This window comes from Antennarius striatus, chromosome 4 (genome assembly GCF_040054535.1).
Source record: "Antennarius striatus isolate MH-2024 chromosome 4, ASM4005453v1, whole genome shotgun sequence".
NCBI classification, from domain to species: Eukaryota; Metazoa; Chordata; class Actinopteri; order Lophiiformes; family Antennariidae; genus Antennarius; species Antennarius striatus.
In genome coordinates, this window is record NC_090779.1 from 21,647,073 (window position 1) to 21,667,398 (window position 20,326).

General features: G+C 42.2%; 2 protein-coding genes across 6 annotated transcripts; both read right to left on the reverse strand.

Annotated features, from left to right (window-relative positions):
* Positions 1-32: 32 nt before the first annotated feature.
* tmed6 (transmembrane p24 trafficking protein 6) lies at positions 33-2,662 on the reverse strand. 2 transcript variants are annotated; one of them, XM_068312984.1, is made up of 5 exons: positions 2,547-2,662; positions 1,618-1,771; positions 1,347-1,473; positions 683-846; positions 33-438 (listed from the first exon to the last, which is right to left on the reverse strand). In XM_068312984.1, exons 2-5 carry the CDS (start codon positions 1,762-1,764, stop codon positions 205-207), a joined length of 672 nt encoding a protein of 223 aa, XP_068169085.1. In that variant the 5' UTR covers positions 1,765-1,771; positions 2,547-2,662; the 3' UTR covers positions 33-204. The 2 variants fall into 2 exon arrangements, with proteins under 2 accessions (XP_068169085.1, XP_068169084.1); XM_068312983.1 differs by lacking the exon at positions 2,547-2,662 and having other exon boundaries at positions 1,618-1,973.
* On the reverse strand, positions 2,481-19,826 carry ankrd27 (ankyrin repeat domain 27 (VPS9 domain)). Of its 4 annotated transcripts, XR_011035187.1 has the most exons (29): positions 19,643-19,826; positions 17,238-17,360; positions 15,500-15,610; positions 14,918-15,226; positions 14,656-14,715; positions 14,467-14,520; positions 14,182-14,247; positions 13,464-13,540; positions 12,973-13,094; positions 12,080-12,158; positions 11,831-11,963; positions 11,645-11,737; positions 10,974-11,095; positions 10,233-10,315; positions 10,020-10,135; positions 9,725-9,817; positions 9,318-9,515; positions 9,116-9,166; positions 8,883-8,978; positions 8,422-8,466; positions 7,663-7,779; positions 7,376-7,570; positions 7,067-7,186; positions 6,397-6,570; positions 5,610-5,703; positions 5,072-5,150; positions 4,934-4,994; positions 3,846-4,842; positions 2,481-2,649 (listed from the first exon to the last, which is right to left on the reverse strand). XR_011035187.1 is itself a non-coding variant. In XM_068312979.1 (28 exons), the coding sequence occupies exons 2-28, from the start codon at positions 17,337-17,339 to the stop codon at positions 4,267-4,269; spliced, it is 3,426 nt and encodes a 1,141-aa protein (XP_068169080.1). In that variant the 5' UTR covers positions 17,340-17,360; positions 19,643-19,826; the 3' UTR covers positions 2,481-4,266. The 4 variants fall into 4 exon arrangements, 3 of the variants coding, with proteins under 3 accessions (XP_068169080.1, XP_068169082.1, XP_068169083.1); XM_068312979.1 differs by having other exon boundaries at positions 2,481-4,842; XM_068312981.1 differs by lacking the exon at positions 19,643-19,826 and adding an exon at positions 19,231-19,602 and having other exon boundaries at positions 2,481-4,842.
* Between the last annotated feature and the right edge of the window lie 500 nt (positions 19,827-20,326).

Below are 20,326 nucleotides of genomic sequence, written 5' to 3' on the forward strand. Positions count from 1 at the left end.
TTCAAAGAATTAGTCATCTAATTAGTCTTATATCTTATTTTATTGAACCAGGCTGCCAATACAAAGGCTTCACACAGATGACAGTTCCTTTTCTATCAACATAATACATGAACAAAAAACACAGAAGCGCAGGCAGTTTTGTGTCTGTCTTCCCTACTACAGATTCATGTTTCATGGGTTTCCTGCAAGTCTGACAGTCCATTTTTAGCAGCGTGGCTTCTCCTCCTCGCTGCAGCTCTTGGTGATGAAGAGTCTTTTGAGGAAGAGAAGCTGCAGGTAGCCTGAGGTAACAATAAGGAAGCTGAGCGCCATCGACCACCAGGTGATGTACTGCGAGTTGGAAAGCAGCAGGAAGTAGTCCGCGCTCTTCTTCATATGTCCGAAGCTGTAGTATCGAAACATGTGGAAGACAAACTTCTCCACACTGTGACTTGAATCCTACAGAAGAGAAATGCTACAGAATTACTGAGTTTGTTAGTGCCATCTGTCATTCATAGAACTACTGCTAACAGAGGAGAGACGCTGGAGGAGTTTGTGTCTGGAGAAAGATGGGTCTGAAGCAGCAGTCAAGATCTACATGAGGAGCTGATGGTGGATTCCAGGATGAAGCAGATAGGCTGGACCCCCATCACCACCAAGACTACTGTAGAGTGGATCAGTAACTGTGCGTATGTGTGTGTACCTGTATGATACTTAGCGTGCTGTTCAGGTGTTCCTCTCTCTCCTTCTGTTCCTCTCTGATCTTGGAGGCATCCTGGAGGCCATCGTAATAAACCCCAAAACTGATGAAAACTTGCATGGTGCCGAATCGGTTGTGGAAGTTGCTGAAGCACATCTGATAGAAACCTGAAGACAAATGTAGAAACTATTTGATCAGCAATCGCGTGGATACATCCTGGTAACAGTCACGGAGTTCCCACAAACATTTTAAAATGTTTATGAGTTAACTCTATGAGTTAAATACCATGGGAAATAATTGAACGTTATTAAACTGAAATAAAAATAGCAGAAATAGAGAGCTCTTAAAGTTGCATCACTATGTGAATTCAGACACAGATCCCAAACCAGATTAAATGTACATGTGAAAGAAGTCAGTATGTATGAAGTGACAGAAGCAGAGAGGCATGTGGTACTGCCCCCTATAGGTAGCTGAGATAATGCAGCTTCGGAGTCATTTGATGAACATGAATCTGTGAAAGGTTAGAGCTTCTACCTAGACTAGAAGAAGACCCAGATACACCATAGCGGATAATAATTCTGATATTGTGTATTAAAAATGTTTTTAAAATGTCATTAATGTATTGTATTTTGGTGTTAATTTCTCCTGTTATGATTGTTGCTGTGACCTGTCTCTTTTGCCTCAAAGCTGATTTGCCCCTTTGCATCATCAATAGTTGACACCATCAGACCACTCGGAGCGTTGACGCTGACAGACAGGTGTCTGTCGTGGCCGACTCCTGTCACCCACTGGACCTACAGACAAACAGTTAAGTCTTTAGGTTCTGCAATTAAATTTTGAAATTTAATTGAGTCTGTTAGAACAGTCTCAGCTACAGTTTATTACTTAGAACTAAAAATAATCAATATGCTCACGTTGAGGGAAGCATCTGTTCTTACCATGAAACTCAGGTAAAATGTCTCTCCATGATGAGCAAAGTGCCAGAAACACTCCAACCCTGCAGCACCCAGTACCACAGAGAAATCATACTGGTCAGCACCCCAGAACAACTCCTGGTCCGTTATGCTGGGGTGGGGGTCTGTCATGGGTCCACTGCAAACGGGACCAAAAGACACAAAAAAAATCAACAAGCTGGAAACCTTAAACAACATGTCAGAACCAGAAAAGACTCGATCTCTGAGTGAACAGTGTGTTTAGAGTCCGTGGATCTGGAATGATTAACTGGTGCCAGATGTTGCCAGTCTGTGGGAAAGCTGGTCTAACTTCACAGCTGGAGTCACCCAAGAGAAACAAATATTCAACCTCAGGACTGAAGTAAATAGGTCACATGCTCACATCCCAGTACTTCAGACTGGGCTTAACCTAAAACCAGGAGTTCAAAGTTTTCATCTGGACAAGCAGGACAAAGTCTCATCTTCATCTGGTGGTTATTGCTGGGATTGTTAGCTGAGCAAGTCCGAAAAAACATTACCCCTTCCATTTCCTTATCTAACATTGAATACACTTGCAGTAATTCTAAAAATTGTCCTGTGACAAAAATTTATAATGACAATTCAAGGATTGTTATTGACCACGATCATCTTGTATTGATCATTCATAGAAATAATCTAGAGATCAGAACCCAGGTTGGTTTCATCTTCATTCTATGGTTTTATAATGTGACCATGTTTGTTGACACCTTAATGAATTTGAGCATCCATTTAGGAGGAAATAGATGTTTTTTATGACTTTCAGTTCATCATTTGCTGCAGCATCTCACTGGTTTTAGGAGTGAAATAAAGAACTTCAGCACATTTCGTTTTGTCTGCTTTATTTAAACAATTACTTTACATATTAACAATATTTAACATGTTTGACCTGTACCCACCTTCACCTGGTGTTCAGGTCTATCTCCATCTACCGCCTCCAGTATGATATGGGAGTACATTATATAGTATGAGTAGCATCAGGTCGCTTCTGTTTCTCCTTTACTGGACAGGAAGACATGAGAGCGCCAGAGATCAAAAGTTAATAGGAACAAACTACAAGCAGTTGCCAGTGATAACAATGAGTACTTCCAGATAAATAACATCTTTACATATTGGATACAATTTATTCAAAGTGGTAAGTCACAAGTCTGTCAAACTAATCAAAAGCTGATGTTACAAATATCAAATCTTAAAAAGAGGAATTGTGGATTTTTTGTGCTTCCATTTGACAACTGATGCTTTTTGTTTTGTTTCCACCTGATGTCTCTTCTCTCTGTAAGCATGATTAAACCTGATGGACTTCATGTTGCATCAAATAACTGTTAAATATACTGTACAAGTCACACTGTCAAGCATGTGCTGCTGTCCCGACTATCAATAAATTACTACCAAATCAGTGTAATAAATGTAGAAATATGGCTGCTGAAACCAAAGACATCACTCAGATTAGACCCGAATTGAGTCACGGGTTGCTTATCTATGTGCAAGTTCACTTTCAAAAATAAATAAACTGAATCAGGACGTTATTGGTAAAATATCAGATGCATATTTAATATCATTCAAAAAAAATTAAAGCAGCTTTGTGATTTTGACTCCCTCTGAGTCTGTGGAGGAAACATTCAGGGTCACGAAGAAGACAACATCATCCTCATGAGAGTGAACAATCCGCTTAATAGCAAAAATCAATTAAAAAAAAAAATCACTTCATAATAACAACAATGAAGGTTAAAACAACTGAAACATGAAGTTTAGCCTGTCTCAACCTCACAGGGTGAAAACAGACAGCATTTGACAGCTTCACTGTTTGACAAAAATCAGCGACCTATTAAGCGTCAGTTCTATATTATAGTCATGGCCGGTTTTTCCTGTGGGTTAGATGTCTCTGCTGGTAGACATCTGCAGGGCTGAATATCTTCATGTGTCTCCTGCTGGAAGAGCTTCAGCTTCCACTGACTCCAGCTCAGCCATAATACTGCTTCTTCTTCTGTCCTGGTTAACACCAGAACCTGTACTTCTAGTGGATCATGAAGTGTTCACCTACACGTCAGTGACACCAAGATCCTTTCAAAATTAGCTAGTTTAGCTGCTAGTTGTGTGCTACTGCTTAATGTGCACTCCAAAGTCAAACAGCATGTCAGCAGCAGCATGAAGAGCATATTAGAAAATTTAAAATGACAAATGTGCTCAACATCGGTTACCTGGGGAGGAACCTAAAACACAGGAGTGTCTGGGTGGGGGGGGGGGTTGTCTAGCTCAGTATGAGTGTGGCACCCCCATGTGGAACATCATCTAGTGGCATCAGAAAGTCTGACTCTCAGCCCTCGCTCTCACACGTTTCCTGTCATCACTTCAGTGATCAATAAATGGCAATAAAAAGACAACCTGTCCGATAAGAGAAGAACATCAGATCAGTCTGCTTGAACTACCTCAAGTTAAATATTTCATCACAGACCTGTTTATTTTGTAAACATCCTCTATCATTATCTTTAAAACATTTATTTTTAAAACATAACTGCTATTTTTCTTTTGTTATTTTAGCGTCTAACAGAAGAGACTTTTCAAACTGGAGCTAGAACTTATCTGTTATCTGATAATAAATATCCCAGCTGAACCGGGCGTTCACTCAACGCCGGTGGGGGACAGCTGAGGGACACAGGGTAGAGACTGGGTGGGAGGTGGAGGTTGGGTGGAAGGTGATTGTGGGGCAAAGTGTGGAGATTGGACGTCAGGTGGATGTTGGGTGGAGGATGAAGATAAGGTGGATGCTAGAGATTCGGTGATGTTTAGTTGTGTGGCTGATGGTGAAGATTCGCTGGAGGTTGGAGGCTGGGTAGGGAGTGGAGGTTGGGTGGAGGATGACTGGTGAGCAGAAGGTGAAGACTGGGTTGGGGACGGATGCCTGGCAGGGACTGGTGAACTAGTGGGGGGTGGAGTTTGGGCAGAGGGTGGAGTTTCAATGGGCTCTGTTCCTGGGCCATTCAGCTGTGGTTTGTCCCCTGGATCGCAGCTCTCTTCTGGGCTGTTGAGCGCCAGGTTTGTGGGCTCCAGCTGCTCTGGTTCTGTTTCTCCTAAGTCCAGCGTGTGCCAGCGACTTAGAGGTCGCTCTTTGGGGCAGGGTCTGGTGTTGAGACTGACTGAAGGGCAGCAGACGTCCACAGTCTCTCCCCGCCTCAGCCTCCTTCTGTCTGGATTCACCTGCAGAACAGTAAAGTGTTGGAGTCGGGCCAGAAAAGGTTTAAACAGAGGTTCAGACACCACCTGAATGTTGAGAAGGAGACCCGTTTACCTGGCTATGGGTTGAAAGCCTGGACAATGAACTAGAGGAACCTTTCCTCATCTGTTGAAGACTGAATTAGAGAACAATCCCAATCAGACCCAGTAATGACAATGCATCACAATGTTGGTTTACTTCAGTGAGCGTCACCTGGTAACGGTCCGGTCCATCCTCTGCGTCCTGACGGCGGCCTGATCCTGTAGCCTCAAACGCTGGACAAACGAATGAGCTGTAGAAACAAGAAAAAAAAAAACCCAAACATGAAATCCTCAGGATTCCCTGCCAGGGCTTTTGGGTTTCTACACTGAAGAAAGAAATAATTGAGTTTTCCCTGTCAATAAATATCCCGGAAATATTAGCATTTCAAAAAAGCTAAGAAAAAAGGATCATAAGCGTAAAATTTTCACTCAGCTTCTCCTCATTATGTGGAAGATTTGTACATAAAGTTTGGGAAAAAGATATTTAACAGATTTTAACTTATGTCCCAGAAACCCTCATCGGGGGCAAATTCTACTCACAATGAGACTAGGTTCTGTAACCATGGGAAAAACACCACCAATAAAGTCACTAAATAGCAAAATACACCACTTGAGTCTTCGCATGTTTAGAGTATGTTGTAGTTTTTTCAGAGAACAACTACTGGTCATCACAACATTAGTGAGCTAATTCCAATAACAGTTTTCATTACCCAGAGTTCCTTTGGGAACAGACAGAAGTTTGAGTGGTTCATCATCTGGAGACAGTCCAGATGCTTTCTGCAGGGCCCTCAGGATCTCTGTGTTCTACAGAAGAAGAACAATCAGTACAGAGTTCAAATCAACACCTCATCTAATCCGTTGTCTCACTGCAGGGTTTCATCTATATGCAACTTGACTAAATATATTGTGAGGGAATGAGAGAGGAGCGATGAAGGCTGCTCACTCTGGGCTTCATCTCATTTATTCTCTGCAAATATGTATAAGACCTTTGTGCAATATGCACAGTGTAGGAAGAGTGTCACTTCCTGCATCCAGTAGGTGGCGCTAGAGAACAACAGTGGTTGTCAGTTCTGTTCCAGTACATGACGTTAAGAAAACAGCATGAAAATTACATCATGATTGCTTCCTGTTGCCAGTAGGTGGTGTGATCACCGACATGTGGATGACTTCAGGGTGGAAAGCTTATCCCACATTTAAAAGAGCAGTAACTACTTCCTCTTACGATGACACGTTGAAATTCCCCAAAATGTTCAATGCAGAAGCATTTGATAACTTTTCAAATTAGTGTGCTCAGAATTTCCTGAACAAACTCAGATCATTAGGTTTATTCTCTGAGGGGAATTAGTTAACATACAGTTCCTAAAATTACATTATTTTATTTATGTAAGAAATTTTAAATTAATGGGGGCTGCTTTTTCTGGACTGTGAAGCGATTCTGCTGAAGCACAGATCAGCTTTTCTCATCATCACAGAACCAGATTTATTTAGAAGCACCACCTTTCCTCCCAGTTCATAGGCGCAGTCCAGTGGCGTCCTCTGTCTTCTGTTCTTCAGGCCAACTGAGGCTCCGCCCCTCAGCAGCAGCTCCACCAGTGACTGGTGACCCCCCCTCACCGCCTCATGGAGGGCTGTGTTACCCTGAAGGTTTGCCACATTCACCAAAGCATTGCTCTGAACAAACACACAGATAATAATCATAACTTAATACAATCATTGTAATTGTCATGTGAATTATGAGAATCCTCAGTTAGGAGAATTATAAAGAATAACCAAGACATAATGGAGTGTAAATCCTCAGAATTACAAGAATAATGAGAATAATGGAAATCGTGAGAACTAAATAATTATGGGCACCACAATTAGATTCATATTGACTTGAAATAATGCTAAATATATTGATAATTTAGTAAATCAATACGATTTTAGAATTATCTGTTTTTAATAACTAAAAGGATGGCATCAGTGGAGAGTCTGTGTAATATTGTATGACAAAGAAATGTGTTGACGCAATGTTGTGATGTCCAGTAAATTAATAAGACAGAGCTCTGAACTGCATCAGGACAGACTAAGAAATCATTTTAAACTGTTTTTATTTCCATGTCAAACAGTGTCTCGATGATTTTTTTTAACTGTTCATATATTCTGGTGTAACGTGTGAGACGTCTACCTGTAGGAGGATGGAGGCCGTTTCCACGTCTCCACACAGACAGGCCTGTATCAGAGCGCTGTTACCGTAGTGATCCTTCTTGTTCAGCTTAGCATTACACTCCAGCAGGATCCTCACCACCTACACACACATAGTGGTTTCATTTCATTATGTGATGAACTCACATCCTGACCCTGTAAATAAAGTTATGAGGATGCCTTGGGGACAGACGGATGTCCTGTTCTGATTTGCCGTCTGTGACGTTAACAGGTGAAATACTTCTGCATCGTGACGCTGTGTGAGTGACAGCAGCTCGTCTACTCATCACACCTGGACGTGGCTGTTCTGGCAGGCCAGGTGAAGCGGCGTGGCGCTTTGATTGGCGCGGGCGTTGACATTGGCTCCATGGCGGATCAGCAGTGCGACCAGCGCGCAGTGACCATGCAGGGCAGCAACGTGGAGCGGCGTGAAGCCATCGACGTTACAGCTGTTGACACCAAGAGCTCCAGCCTGCAGGACGGACAGCTGCAGCACAGATGGACCACCGTGTTAATCAATGGATTAGTTGATTAATTATCTGACTGATGATTGGGAGTTTGAGTGAGTAGCTGGCAGACCCTCTGAGCGGGAGAACAGTCCTCGCACTGACACAGAGGATGACAGAGTAGCGCCTCCGACCGAAAATCTCCTTTTTCTTCCTCTTCCTCATCCGTCCAGTCCAAAAGGTAACGCACCTGAATACACACACACACACACACACACACACACACACACACACACACACACACACACACACAAGGGGATGGGGATCGTTTGGATATTACAGATCCTGATTCCTATTTTTTTCAGTTCCTGTTGTTGGTGACATTCTCATGTCACGCAGAATTCTGTGCTAAGAACGTCTCACTGGTATGAATGAATCTTTCACTTCCTCATGTTAGTTTGTGGATACCTGCCGCTGTGTGAGCAAAATAGCTTAGAGGTTAAAAAAAAAAAAAAGTCTACTTATGCTACATTAATCTATGAAAAAATACACTTCTGTATTTGCATTTGATGTCATTTGCAGCATTTAGGTCAGATACAGTTCTACTGTCTCATTGTTGAGAGGAAAACAAATGTAGTTGACTTTTCATTAACCAGTTGTTGCTGCGTGAGTGCCGCTGGCTTGAAATATCTATGAGATGGAAACTGAGGCTGCATGGTGCCAACATGGCAACTGAAACGTAGCAGAAAGTGTGACGTAATAAGAAACTGATACGCAGAATCAAAATGAAAATCTCTTTAACTATTCAGAATTTTGGAACCAGCTCTGAACGCCCATCCTGACCCATGAGGACAATCAGATGGAGGACATGTGGTCTAATATTTGCTCTCACCATCTCCACGTCGCCATCAGCCACGGCTCGCAACAGCTTCTCCACCTGTCAATGACAGCCATAGCAGTGGTTACCCTAGAAACAGCTGATAGTTATGACTAAGCTGTTTTAGTATAAAAGGCAGAAAACATTTTTATAACCAGTAGAACTAGTAGTACTCTGGGTATACTGAAAATGAAGTAGGTACAGCAGTACCTCGAGATAAGAGCTGTTATTTCAGATACGAGCCGTCGCTCTGTCCATATTTTTGCTTCATGTGCAAATTCTGGCAAAATCAGAGAAAGTCTGCCGAAAGACATTAAACTCGTATCTCGAGGTACTGCAGTAGAACTAGTGACAGACTGCATACTTTTAGTGATAGTCTTATCGGCATTACAAGTAACAGTACTACAGGTATTCCCTCTGTTTAGCATCACTTCATTTCAGACGGGAGCTGAAGAAGAGGTCGCTTCCTGTCTCACCTCTTTATGTTGGTGCCGTTCTCCCTCTGATCTGACATCAGAGCACAGAGAGGAGGTGCTGGAGACTGAGGAGGGACGACTGCTGTAGTCTGAAGGCTGAGGAAAAGGAGAGGAAGAGGAGATAGAGAAGTTAGCTTAGAGTGACTCAAATCTGGTCAGTCAGTTAGTTACAAACTTAAAAGGCCTTGTGTGACTGACTGGTGATCATTAAAACACCAACCCTCAACACTCACTTCAACTCTGCTGCACTGACTGCTCTGATTAGACTGCAATAACACGAGGATCTACAATGACAGGAAATAAACACGGAATCAGTTACCATGGAAACAGCAGCATTCAACAGTAACAGTGCAAAACAAATAAAATAAATAAATAAATAAATAAATAAATAAAATAAATCAGGCGTCATCTAGCCACACACAGACGTGACCTGACCTTAGGGTTGAGCGCACACTGCAGAGGCGACTCTTTGTTCTTGTTGATGACGTCGGTGCTCGCTCCGTTCTCCAGGAGCACCTGTAGGATCCCCTCGTAGCCCCATCGCGCCGCCATGTGCAGCGCCGTGTCGCCTTTATCGTTCTGCAGGTCTAGATGGCAGGTTTGGATGTCGTAGTAGACCAACGCCTTTACACACTGACACACAGCACAGAAACAACTTCATTGAAGACCCGATCTTTCACGCTGTCAAACAGTAAAATAGATATCGATAAAAACAGAGATGGAAAAATCTCGATGAATCGTCTCGGACTGAAATAATCACTTAAGTAACTTGACTACTAAGACAAACTCTTGAGCCAGTTTATTTGCCTTAAATTCTCAGCAGAATAGTCAGTCAGACTTACGTCCTCGTGTCCATACATACAGGCGAGGTGCAGAGAAGTGTTACCGCTGTTGTCCTGAGCATCAGGGTTAGCCTTGTAGTGTAACAGCAGCAGCTGGGAGACACATGATTGATTAATGTCTAATATAAGACACCAATGTCACAGCTTAACTGTATAACCTCTTAGTCAGTCTATCATCCCGTTAATCTGTTAGCTAGTAACTCTTAATCTAGTAGCTGTAAGTCTGTCAGCCTCTTAACATGAAGCTGAAAAGTTGTGTGTGTGGTTGTGATGTTGTGACATCACAATGTGTCACCGTGACTCCCTGGTGTCCCCTCTGACAGGCCAGGTGTAGCGGCGTGAGGGCGTGGTAGTCTGTCGCGTTGACCGGTGCTCCTTTACAAACCAGTAGGTCAATCAGCTTGGACTGACCTATCACAATCACACACAAACACACATACACACACACAGACACATTTTAGTTCCGTCATGTCACAGGATGGTTGATGTGGTTGTTGCAGCTTCTCACCACAGAGGGCAGCAGCGTGCAGCGGCGTGTATCCCTGGTCGTCTCTGGAGAACGGTGTGATGACAGAAGGGTCGTTTAACCGCCTGAAACAGGAAGTCAGCAACCACTTAGTTCATACTTCTTGGTTGAAAAGGTTCACCAATGGTTCAGGTAATAGTTCAAGATCAATGAATGGTTGGTTAAGGGTTGACCTGGGGGGGGGGGGTTAAAGGTTGAACTGGTTAGTTAACAGGTGAAGATTAATTAATTGTGCGCTGTTTTTGGCTTAAATTTTATCATTTTTTGGTCATATTTGTTATTCCCATCTGCATTACTATTTTTTTATGCATGACAACTTTTTAATTATTTTTGCTGTCAAGGTTGCCTTGGGGGGTTGATCAAGTTGTTTTTGTATTGGATGCCAGCGACGTCACTCTCCTAGCATCTTGAAAGCAGTTAGTAGGGGTTTAGTTAGAGTTTATAAGAGGGTGATGAACTCTGATCTGGTTGTCAAAGTATGTTCTGATGCACTGAGCAGTGATGAGAGAATAACTGAACCCTGAGACTGCAGGAACGGCAGACAGAAGGAGGAAAGAAAACTGGAATCTGAAATGGTTTGCAGAACTGGGAGGGTGTGTTTGTGACAGAGGAGAATGCTGCATGGCGTGTGCACATGCATACTTTCATTAGTGAAGCTCAAGTTCAGATCCGTTTGTACACAAGTAGATTATGTTTTAATGGTGTGTGTCTGTGCGCACTAACCCAGACAGCTGGAGATCACAGAGGTCACATGAGCAGAGAGGATGACACATGGTGATGTCTTCGTCTTTCTCTCCTTCACTCAGCAGACGTTCGACCTCCACTTCATCACCGTTTGCTATGTGCTGCAACAGACACACAGACGGATGCGTAAACAGAGCTTGAGAATTTACAGAGTCCCTTATGAAATTAATCAATTGGATTATCGTATTATCAGTCATTCAGTGTTGTAGACAAGGTTTTGACAGACAAATGAATGATCCATTCTTCTCTGAATCAGTGCTGATTAATTCTGAATAAACCATCCAAAGCTGTTTAAATCAATCCATCCATTTCCGTTGTTTTAGAACTGAAAGAAGCCTCTTGGATGAAATGTGAAACGTCTTCAAGAAACTTTCTTAATGACGTGGTTTGATTCAAACAGCTTTGGATAACCATGACCTGGATAATTGAGAACCTACATTGACACAGAATAAACCAGTTTAACGTGTAAAACAATTAAACTGCAGACACAGAATGCCTGGGTAAGCCACTGATAATGTTGGCTCAGCAACAACTGCTGACTCTGAGGGTTCACATCAAAGACGTGTCCCGCTGTGGAACAACTCAGGAGACAACTGATGCTAGAGCAGAGAAAATGCCGATGAAAGGTTCTGAAGAATACCTTAACTCACCTCAAACAGAGTGTGGATGGGCGTGGCAGTACTCTGAGACAGCAGACTCATCCTTTCTTTGAACAGCGTCCTGCCGTTCAGCTCAGCGGAGCCCTGTGGGGACAGACCCATCATGGACGACCTCCGTCACTCAGCTGAGACAAAGTTATCCCACCTGGATGAATGTGTGTGTGTGTAGTGACTTACAGCGTGTGTGTCCTGCAGCTTCCCCAGGTTGATGTACTCCACTGCAGCCTCAAAGGTGCTCAGGCAGTAGCTCAGTTCGTCTTTGTGGGATTGGCTGAAGCAGAAGTTCCTGATGTAGCTCAGATTAGCCATCCTGAAGAGAAAGAAAGGTGAGGGTCATTTCTAATGAACCCTAATCTTAACACCCCCCACACACACATATACACACACTCCTCCAGATATGACATAACAACCCCTCCCCCTGCTCACCAGTTGGGGATGTCCGTCTTCACCAGTAGGTAAAGGATGACAGGAAGCAGGTCGTCGGCGCTCACAGCCTCTAAACAAGCTGTAGGAGAAGCACACACAACACATTCAGTCCTGACACACTGTTCAAACACAACCAACTTTAGTCCAGGAACAGACCAGGTTCAGACTGAATGCTGTGGTTCCGATCCAGCACAATGACCTGTTGAGTCAGAATTAAATAGCAGAAAATTCATACTCATCCAGTTTTTTTTAATATCCGCAAGACACGCCTAGACTAATTCAGTGTCATTTATGGATTATTTCTTGATAATATTAACAAGAGGCAGCATATCTAAGGTGGACACACTGGTCCAAGAGCGGAACCTGAGGAACTCTATGATTAATCTTGTTGCACATGGAGAACTTTTTAACATGTACTCACTACGATCTGATGACTAAGACGAACTCAGTGTCGTTCCTTTAATAGAATTGTAAAAGTGTTTGATGTCAAATACAGCAGAAATCTAACAAGACCAACACAGAGATAAGTCCCACATCTGATGCAATGATGGTGCAGACGGACGTTTGTAAATCTCTGTGTCTCACTGGAAATCCTCAAACTACTGTTATGTAAAAAATGTTTTTTTAAAAATCCATAACTTTCTCTAGACATACCTTTCTCTAAACGCTGGATGAAGAGTAGTTGTTATAATATTAGAGAACTACAGCCAATGAGAAGGACTGTGGTGCACAGCCTCTTAACATGGACAGATTGATGTAATCTAATAGAAAAACGTTAGTTAGGGATAAAACATCTTACGCTGTGCACTGAGGTCTCCACATTCATTCATTCATTCATTGATGATCACATCACTGCAGATCATTACTGAGATCTGATAACTGGTCAGACATACCGGTGTGTGCAGGGGTCTGGGTGGCAGTCAGGGCAACTCTTTGCAAACACAGCAGTTTGAGGAGGGGGGCTGTGTTCTGGTTGAGCTGACTGAGTTCCCTCTTTGCTCGAGACAAGTTCATACTGCACAAACACAACACAAAGGCATATTCACCACACGTTCACACAACTATAAAGTATCACCGCTTCCATTCTCATAACCCATCACGTGATACCAACCAAGACATTTTCAGGTCAACTCCGTCCGCTGAAGTCATACTAAAGCGGCCTCTCTCTCACTTCAGATATTCCAATTTAGGATGTCAAATTTCATTTACAAGTAAATTTTGGAGGAGGCTTGAGCTCTTTTCTGTTTAAGAACTGACACTAGATCAGTCTGCTGATCGTTAGACATTGAATAAAAATAAAAGGGGGCATTTACGGTATGTAAATGTCTTTGTAAAGCCTAGAAGAGACAGTATCCTCTTGTGGGATTGTGAAACGTTTACTGACCTGAATTCCGGTTTGACTCCAAGATCTTTCTGCTGCAGTTCCTGAAGACTCCTACTGGTTTTGTTGAAAGCAGCGTCCTGTGGAGATGAGAGGAAGTCTGTGACTCCGCCACCACAACAACTATGTAAACACTTAAAAGACATATCAAGGGCAATTTGAACATCAACATGGTGGGGGTGTTTGTGGGGAGTGATGCTTTCACGTCATCATGTTCTATTCTATTTCATCTGCTTCCTCTTATTCTCAGTTTATTCATAGATCATTAAGCCTGTCAAGCATGATTTGCAGTTATCACTCCAATAATAGCTGGACACAGGTTTCCCTTCAAATTTAAATAACTCATTCTAATCAACAATCTATCAGGCGAACTGTAATCTGTATTTTTAAACCCAGTTCTAAGAGCTGTATTTCCTTAAATTATTGTCATTTGACATTTAAAGTGTGCTTTTTTTAATACAACTTTAATAGTTTAGTTGCAATTTCTTAGATCTGAGACTTTTATTGGGTCCTGACTGTGCTGTAATAGCTTAATTACAGTTGATGCAAAAACACAAGACTGCAAAGAGGCCAACAGCAACATTTAGGAAGCTGAAGGAATTTCTGGTCAGTATGAGCTGCGTTCTACAGTGCCTGTATTCTTCATGTCTGGACTATGGGGTCATGTCTCTACACACGATTCCTACTCTTAGGTTGGGAAAATAAATTCCCTTCTACATACCTGGCTGGCTTCAAGCGTTCCCACAAAGTTAAAAATTAGATCATGGATGCCATGATGAACATATATCTGACAAGAAAACACACAACATTTCTGTTAGAGAGAGAACACCACATCCAACGGCAGCAGCTTCATTTGGTGACAGTAAATGTATCAATGTATCAGCCGAGATATCAGCTGATACATTGATAATAATGACGTCTGAGACAGCTGTAGTACAAATGAGTCTGTTGGTCTGTGAGAGCACCGCACATTCAACTAGTGTACATTAATGAATGCAGAAATCACCTCTACAGCCTGCTTGAGAAGAGTCATGTGAAGATCCTGCTTCCAAAGAACTTTCTGGAGACAACAAACAAATCCATCAGGCTTTCAGAGTAACCATGACAAATGCTAGCTGACAATACCCTGCATGCTTTACATGTGCCTGAGCGAGTCTCTGAGTATTCTACGGATGATCAGTGAGCCTTTACTCACCAGACGAGAGTCTCTCAGCAAACACTGAAGACATTTCGTGTAAAGACCATTCACGGAGTCCTGAGAGAGAAACAACAGTCAGTCCTAATGAAAGTTAACATGACCAAATCCAAAGAATATATTTAGTTTGAACAGACTTCAAAAGTTAAACAGACGTCAGTAAAATCAAAATATCACACAAAACAAAAAAAACAAAAAGAAGAGAAGGAGGAAATGATCCAGAACAAAGAATGACATGGATAGAAAAATCATGTTTTCCCACTATGTGATGGCGGAGTCCCTTCCTCTCCTGCTCCCTGAAGGCCTGATCGAAGCCCTGGATCAGTTTGTCCAGTTTCTGGACATGGCGGCCCAGGATGTCCCTGACGTCCTCTAGGCTCTTCAGACAATAGGGGGCCGGCGGTCTGAGATCATCTGGACCCGGGTCCGCCTCGACCAGCCTGGAGATACACAGGATGCTGTAGCTCTGCTCCTGGTCGTTGTAGAAGGTTTCATCAAACAGGATGGAGACTGAGGATGGGAAAGGAAAATCAGATCCCAGCAGGACCTGCCTGTCCTGGATCCTGACCTCCTGTTGAGAAACAAGAATGAATGAGGCAGAAAAATAGTCAGCGCCCAGAATTTAGCTCAGAATTCACAAATCAAGCTTCTGTTTTAAGCATCTCAGACTTTAACAAAAAAGTGTATTTATTGACGATGGAGCTGATGTTAAGAGTGATGGAGATTATGGTAACGGTGATGGATATGATATTAGAGGTGACGGGGACGTGCTTTAAAGTGATGGAAAGGATGCTAAGGATGATGGAGCTGATATGTGTAAGTTGATGTGTCACACAGGACTCACCTTTCCGTCATTAGTCTGGTATCTGTCCTCAAAGGGCAGCAGAACATAGCTGTCGAACTGAGAGTCTGAGAAGCTGCATAAGTTCAAACTTCCACAACATGGCACCAGAACCTGCAGGTAACCAACAGACAGGAAGTATTACAGTTTCATTTATGTGACAGATTTAATCAAGCAGTGGGCTTCTGTGATTGGGTGACACACCGCAGTTTCTTTTCAGAAAGGAAGAGAGGCTGTGACTGATTAGTAAATCTAAAGGTTCAGTCCTCTTCTGACAAGACCTGGTTGTTAGAAACTAGTAAAAAGACAGAAAAAACAGTTTAATGTGAAAAAACATCTCTCCAACACCTCTCAGTGAACAGGGTAACATTTGGAGGATCTGAGAGCTGCTGCAAACCTCAGCTCAGCTTGTGCAAAACTAATACCCAGACTTAGACACTAAATCCTTCATCTGCTCAAAAGACACAGCAAAGTTTAAAAAAATCTAGCAAGCATTTGTGACTTGAATGAAATGGCTAAAAAGTAATGCACAATGTCATTTAGGGTATTTTAAGACCTGAAAGTCCAAACCAAAGCTCAGGTTTTGATTTTGTTTCGGTTTCACATTGTTATTTATGAAGTGCACTCATGAAAGACCTTTGTCCTGACATCATAATTGTGGCCTTAGTCTCCCTATACTTGATAAACAGTGGTCCAGAATTATGTCCAGGTCATTATAAAAAGGAAAACTGCCTTTGTCAACTGTAAAGTTACTGATTTTATTGACGCATCACTCATGATGACATAATGCTGCGTCAGCTTTATACAGTCCTGCCTCTTACTGTATATCCTGCTTCCTCTTTGCAGAGAATTAAAAGTTTCAGAGTACTATGGGTTTTTCTGGATGACTACTGGAATCACTATTAAATACTGTCTCTTCCTCTTCCCATGAGTTCCTATAGTTCATTTTTTGCTTCTTAAATTGGTCTTACTTCTTATTTTATGTATTGGTTACCTGCTGTAACCCTGAAATGTAGCAAAAAAAGTCAAAACCATCCAAAAGGACTATCAAACTAGGAACAAACAAACCAGGTTTCAGTTGGATCTGGACTGAGACCACCTGTTATTGGGCGTGGCCAGAGACAGGTTTCACATCTGCAATTTTGGTCTGGATGGAACTGAAAACACCTACAAGTTCAGAAGAGTGTGAAAGAATCCAAGTCGCTTCTGCTGGTTAATTCTGACATGTTTCCTGTGCGCTCATAAAAAATCCCACATCATATGACAGTGAACGCGGCACGAAGGGAAGACATGCGACATCAGACTATGAATTCACTTTGGAATGCTCATAATTAATTAAGAGGGAAGACAGTGTTTTACGGACGACAGTGAATGATCTGTTTCACAAGACTAGAAATTCCGCTGTGAATACATGGATCATCATCAAGATCACGCAACTTAATTGTGTAAAATCTCTTTCAGAAAGGGGGGGGGGCTGCTGTGTGACTCAACCAAACATAATCAGCAGCTCTGGCTGTTGATTAGTGAAACTGAACATCTGCTATGCTGAAGACCCACAGTTACACACTTTCTGAGGATACACAAAGACCAACCGTCACTCTGGTTACTGCAGTGACTAACACCTCCCATGACGTCATCAAGTCAAAACACACACCTGTTACAGAGGTAGATTTACAGATGCCCCTGACCAGGTGGGTTTAACTAGTGTGTGAAAGTCATGAAGCCAACGGGAGCGACTCACGATGCCGTGGAGCTCGGCCACTCGGCTGCAAAGATCCGGTCTCTGCTTCTCAAATGCCAGGTAGAAGGGGTTCTTCAGGATGTTCTCGTCATAGACTGCCATCAGGAGGTGGAGGTCTGGATGCTGAGAGGAAGAGAGAAGGAACTGATTACAACCAGCACACAAAAGGCTTTGCACAACAAAATTCTAACACTGGAGAGGTGTTATGCTGCTGCCGTTGCCTCTATGAGGAGTTCTATGTTTGGTGAGTGAAATCGACTACAGTGTTAAGAGGCTGCCACAGAAGGATCAGACACACCGCTGTGATCCATACTTCAACAAAGATTAATGTGTAGATTACCAACGCGTCCATCAAAGCAACAACCACCAGTTCAAAAGGGAACCTCAGTGAACGACGACGAGGTGTGAGAAAGGCGGATGAAGGCAAACCTCATCAGATATTAGAACGTCACTGGATCATGAAGTTCATTCATCCTGACAGGAGCTTTTCTCACCATTAAATCATCGTCAGAGAAGAAGATGGTATTTTTCGGTTCATTTCCTCAACATATCGTAGCATAAAATGTAACTTTCAAAACTTACTCTACATGTATATATTTTTATAACATTACGATCCCCTTGGTACGCTCAGACGTTTAATTATTTTCAGAACCACTGCTACAACCACAAGAGGAAGATGGAGAAGAGACTTTAAAAATCTAAATATCTACTTTAGGATTTAATGATCTGATTCCAGTTTGCTTTGGGAAAAACATGAACATCATCTTCAAAAATCTGAGAATGAAAATGTTGATGAAACACAATTATGTTGTAAGGAAGGACGTTAAAAATGTGAACTTAAGAGGATCGAACAAACGGATCTCTGAACTGTTGCTACATCCACTCATCAGCAACACACCTTTAATCCTGATGGAGCTATTCCAGGTGATCCCAGGTCAGATCAAATGACCATTCACCTCTCTGAACCCTTTAAAGACTCACCCCACTACTCTGTTCAGAAACCAGCTTCATCCTCCCTCAGCTCCAGACACAAATAACTGGAAACCAGTTCAGATATAGACTGTGGTTGCTCAGCTGGAATGAAGGCAAGGAATGAGTCACATGATCTCACAGTTCCCATGACCTGACCACCCCAAAGCTGGAGTACTGAGAGGAGCAGAGGAATGTTCATGTCACATGACTGAAACAAAAGTCAGTCCGACATCACAGTTGGAGCATCAGAGATCAATAACCCACACAAACACACCTGACATCGCCACCAAAAATCCCACTGATCATGAATACACTTCAACACATGAGCCTCACATGTCAGAGATTCTGAGATGCTGTAAATAAACTAGTAACCAAAAAATATTTTACTTAGAACTCACCAGCTGATTTGATCAGCTAAAATGTAACATGATTATAGAAGTTGTAAAACAAAGTCTGTAGAAAATTGTGTTAACATTGTGTGTCTAATCCAGTTGAGACTTTATGTCAATAGTTCCACATACAGTAGATTAACAGTGGTTAACGCTTGACGGGGGGACAGGCCACGAGAGTCTGGCTACCACATTGATGCTCTTATTCTGAAAAACACTTCCAGTCTCAGAGAGACTGGAAGAAAAGAAAAAGACATTTTATCTTTTTTTTCTGATAATTTTCTTTTTCTCACTCAAACAGAAAATAACATCACTCATTCATTCTTCTCTACCAAAAAGGAAAACAGCTTCTTTTTAAAAAAATTTAAATATATTTTTGTGTTTAAGACAACCCGTGCAGGATGCATGCAGACTGTGACGTCTACGGAAGCCCACAAGGGCCGGGCAGCCAGTTGTATGTGACGAACTTCATTTCCAAAACGTTATATTTTCCCTATTATTTATCCAGATAAGAAATGAACAGAATATATGACACCAAATAGAATCTCAAACGTCTTCTGATACATTCGGCGTACTATTTATTATTCTATCTCAACTTGTATTTAAAAAACAACGTAAATGCTTAAACTCACATTGACTGATATGTGGTGGTTTAAGTCCTAAAATGCGAACGTGGTTGTTTTGGATTGACCACAGCGATCCGGAACGATGAACAATGATCTCAATATATAAACCCATGCCGCTGACATGTTAATCAACTGTAGATTTAATGTTGTTTTTTAATTGATTTTGTTTGGACGGCTAGCTCCTTTGGATTCAGTGTTGTTGTCACTGATACAACAAATTCAGTTCCCGTCTAGTTTAACCGAACACATCCATCTTCCGACAGGTTCATTCATCTTCCAACAGGCTCCGTTCTGACACTATCCAGCAAAGACTCAACGTATTTCTAGCCAATTATGAAATAAAGTGTTAGCTTGTCTGCTAAAACATGAGCTAACTTACACGCTAATGCTAAAAAGAAATGCTAACGACACTGTTTACCCGTCAGCAGCGAGTCTCTGAGCTCATCCGTCATGACCTCCAGTAGGGGCTATTTGTCAGTGAGGAGCTCCAAGAGTTTAAGGTTATCTCGAAATCACTACAACTTGGAGATGAAGGACGTTAGATGTTTATCTGTTGCTGTTCAGCTCAGGAAGACTTGTTTTCTGTTTTAACTTCAGCTGACCCAAACATGGACGCTCACACCACCACCTACCGGCCAGCCCATGCTACTGCAGCGCTCCTGCCTCCTTCCACACAGCAGTATTCAGCAGTCAGTTATTGTTCCTGTTTTTATATAAAATGACATCCATCAAGTGGAAAGATCTTTAAAGGAAAATGACATAAAAATAAAGGTATAATATGAATATAAAGTAAACAATTCACCATACCACCCCCATCCCCTCAAAAAAGAAGAAAAAATTAAAGGAATCATCATCCTAACACCAAATCATTGAACTTCAGGTACATCAATCGAACCACACAGGAAGCACTGAGAGCAAATTATCTTCACCTGCTTTGGTTCAAATGAAAGAAACATTAGGTGCATTGGAGAGTCGTAAAGAGGACAACCCACAAAAAGAAGGTGGTCTTCATGTGGGGTGTGTCAGTCAGACTGACTCTTCTCTAGGTTTGTTTCTGTATGTCATCAACACTACTGGTACCATAAGGTGATTGCATGGGGAG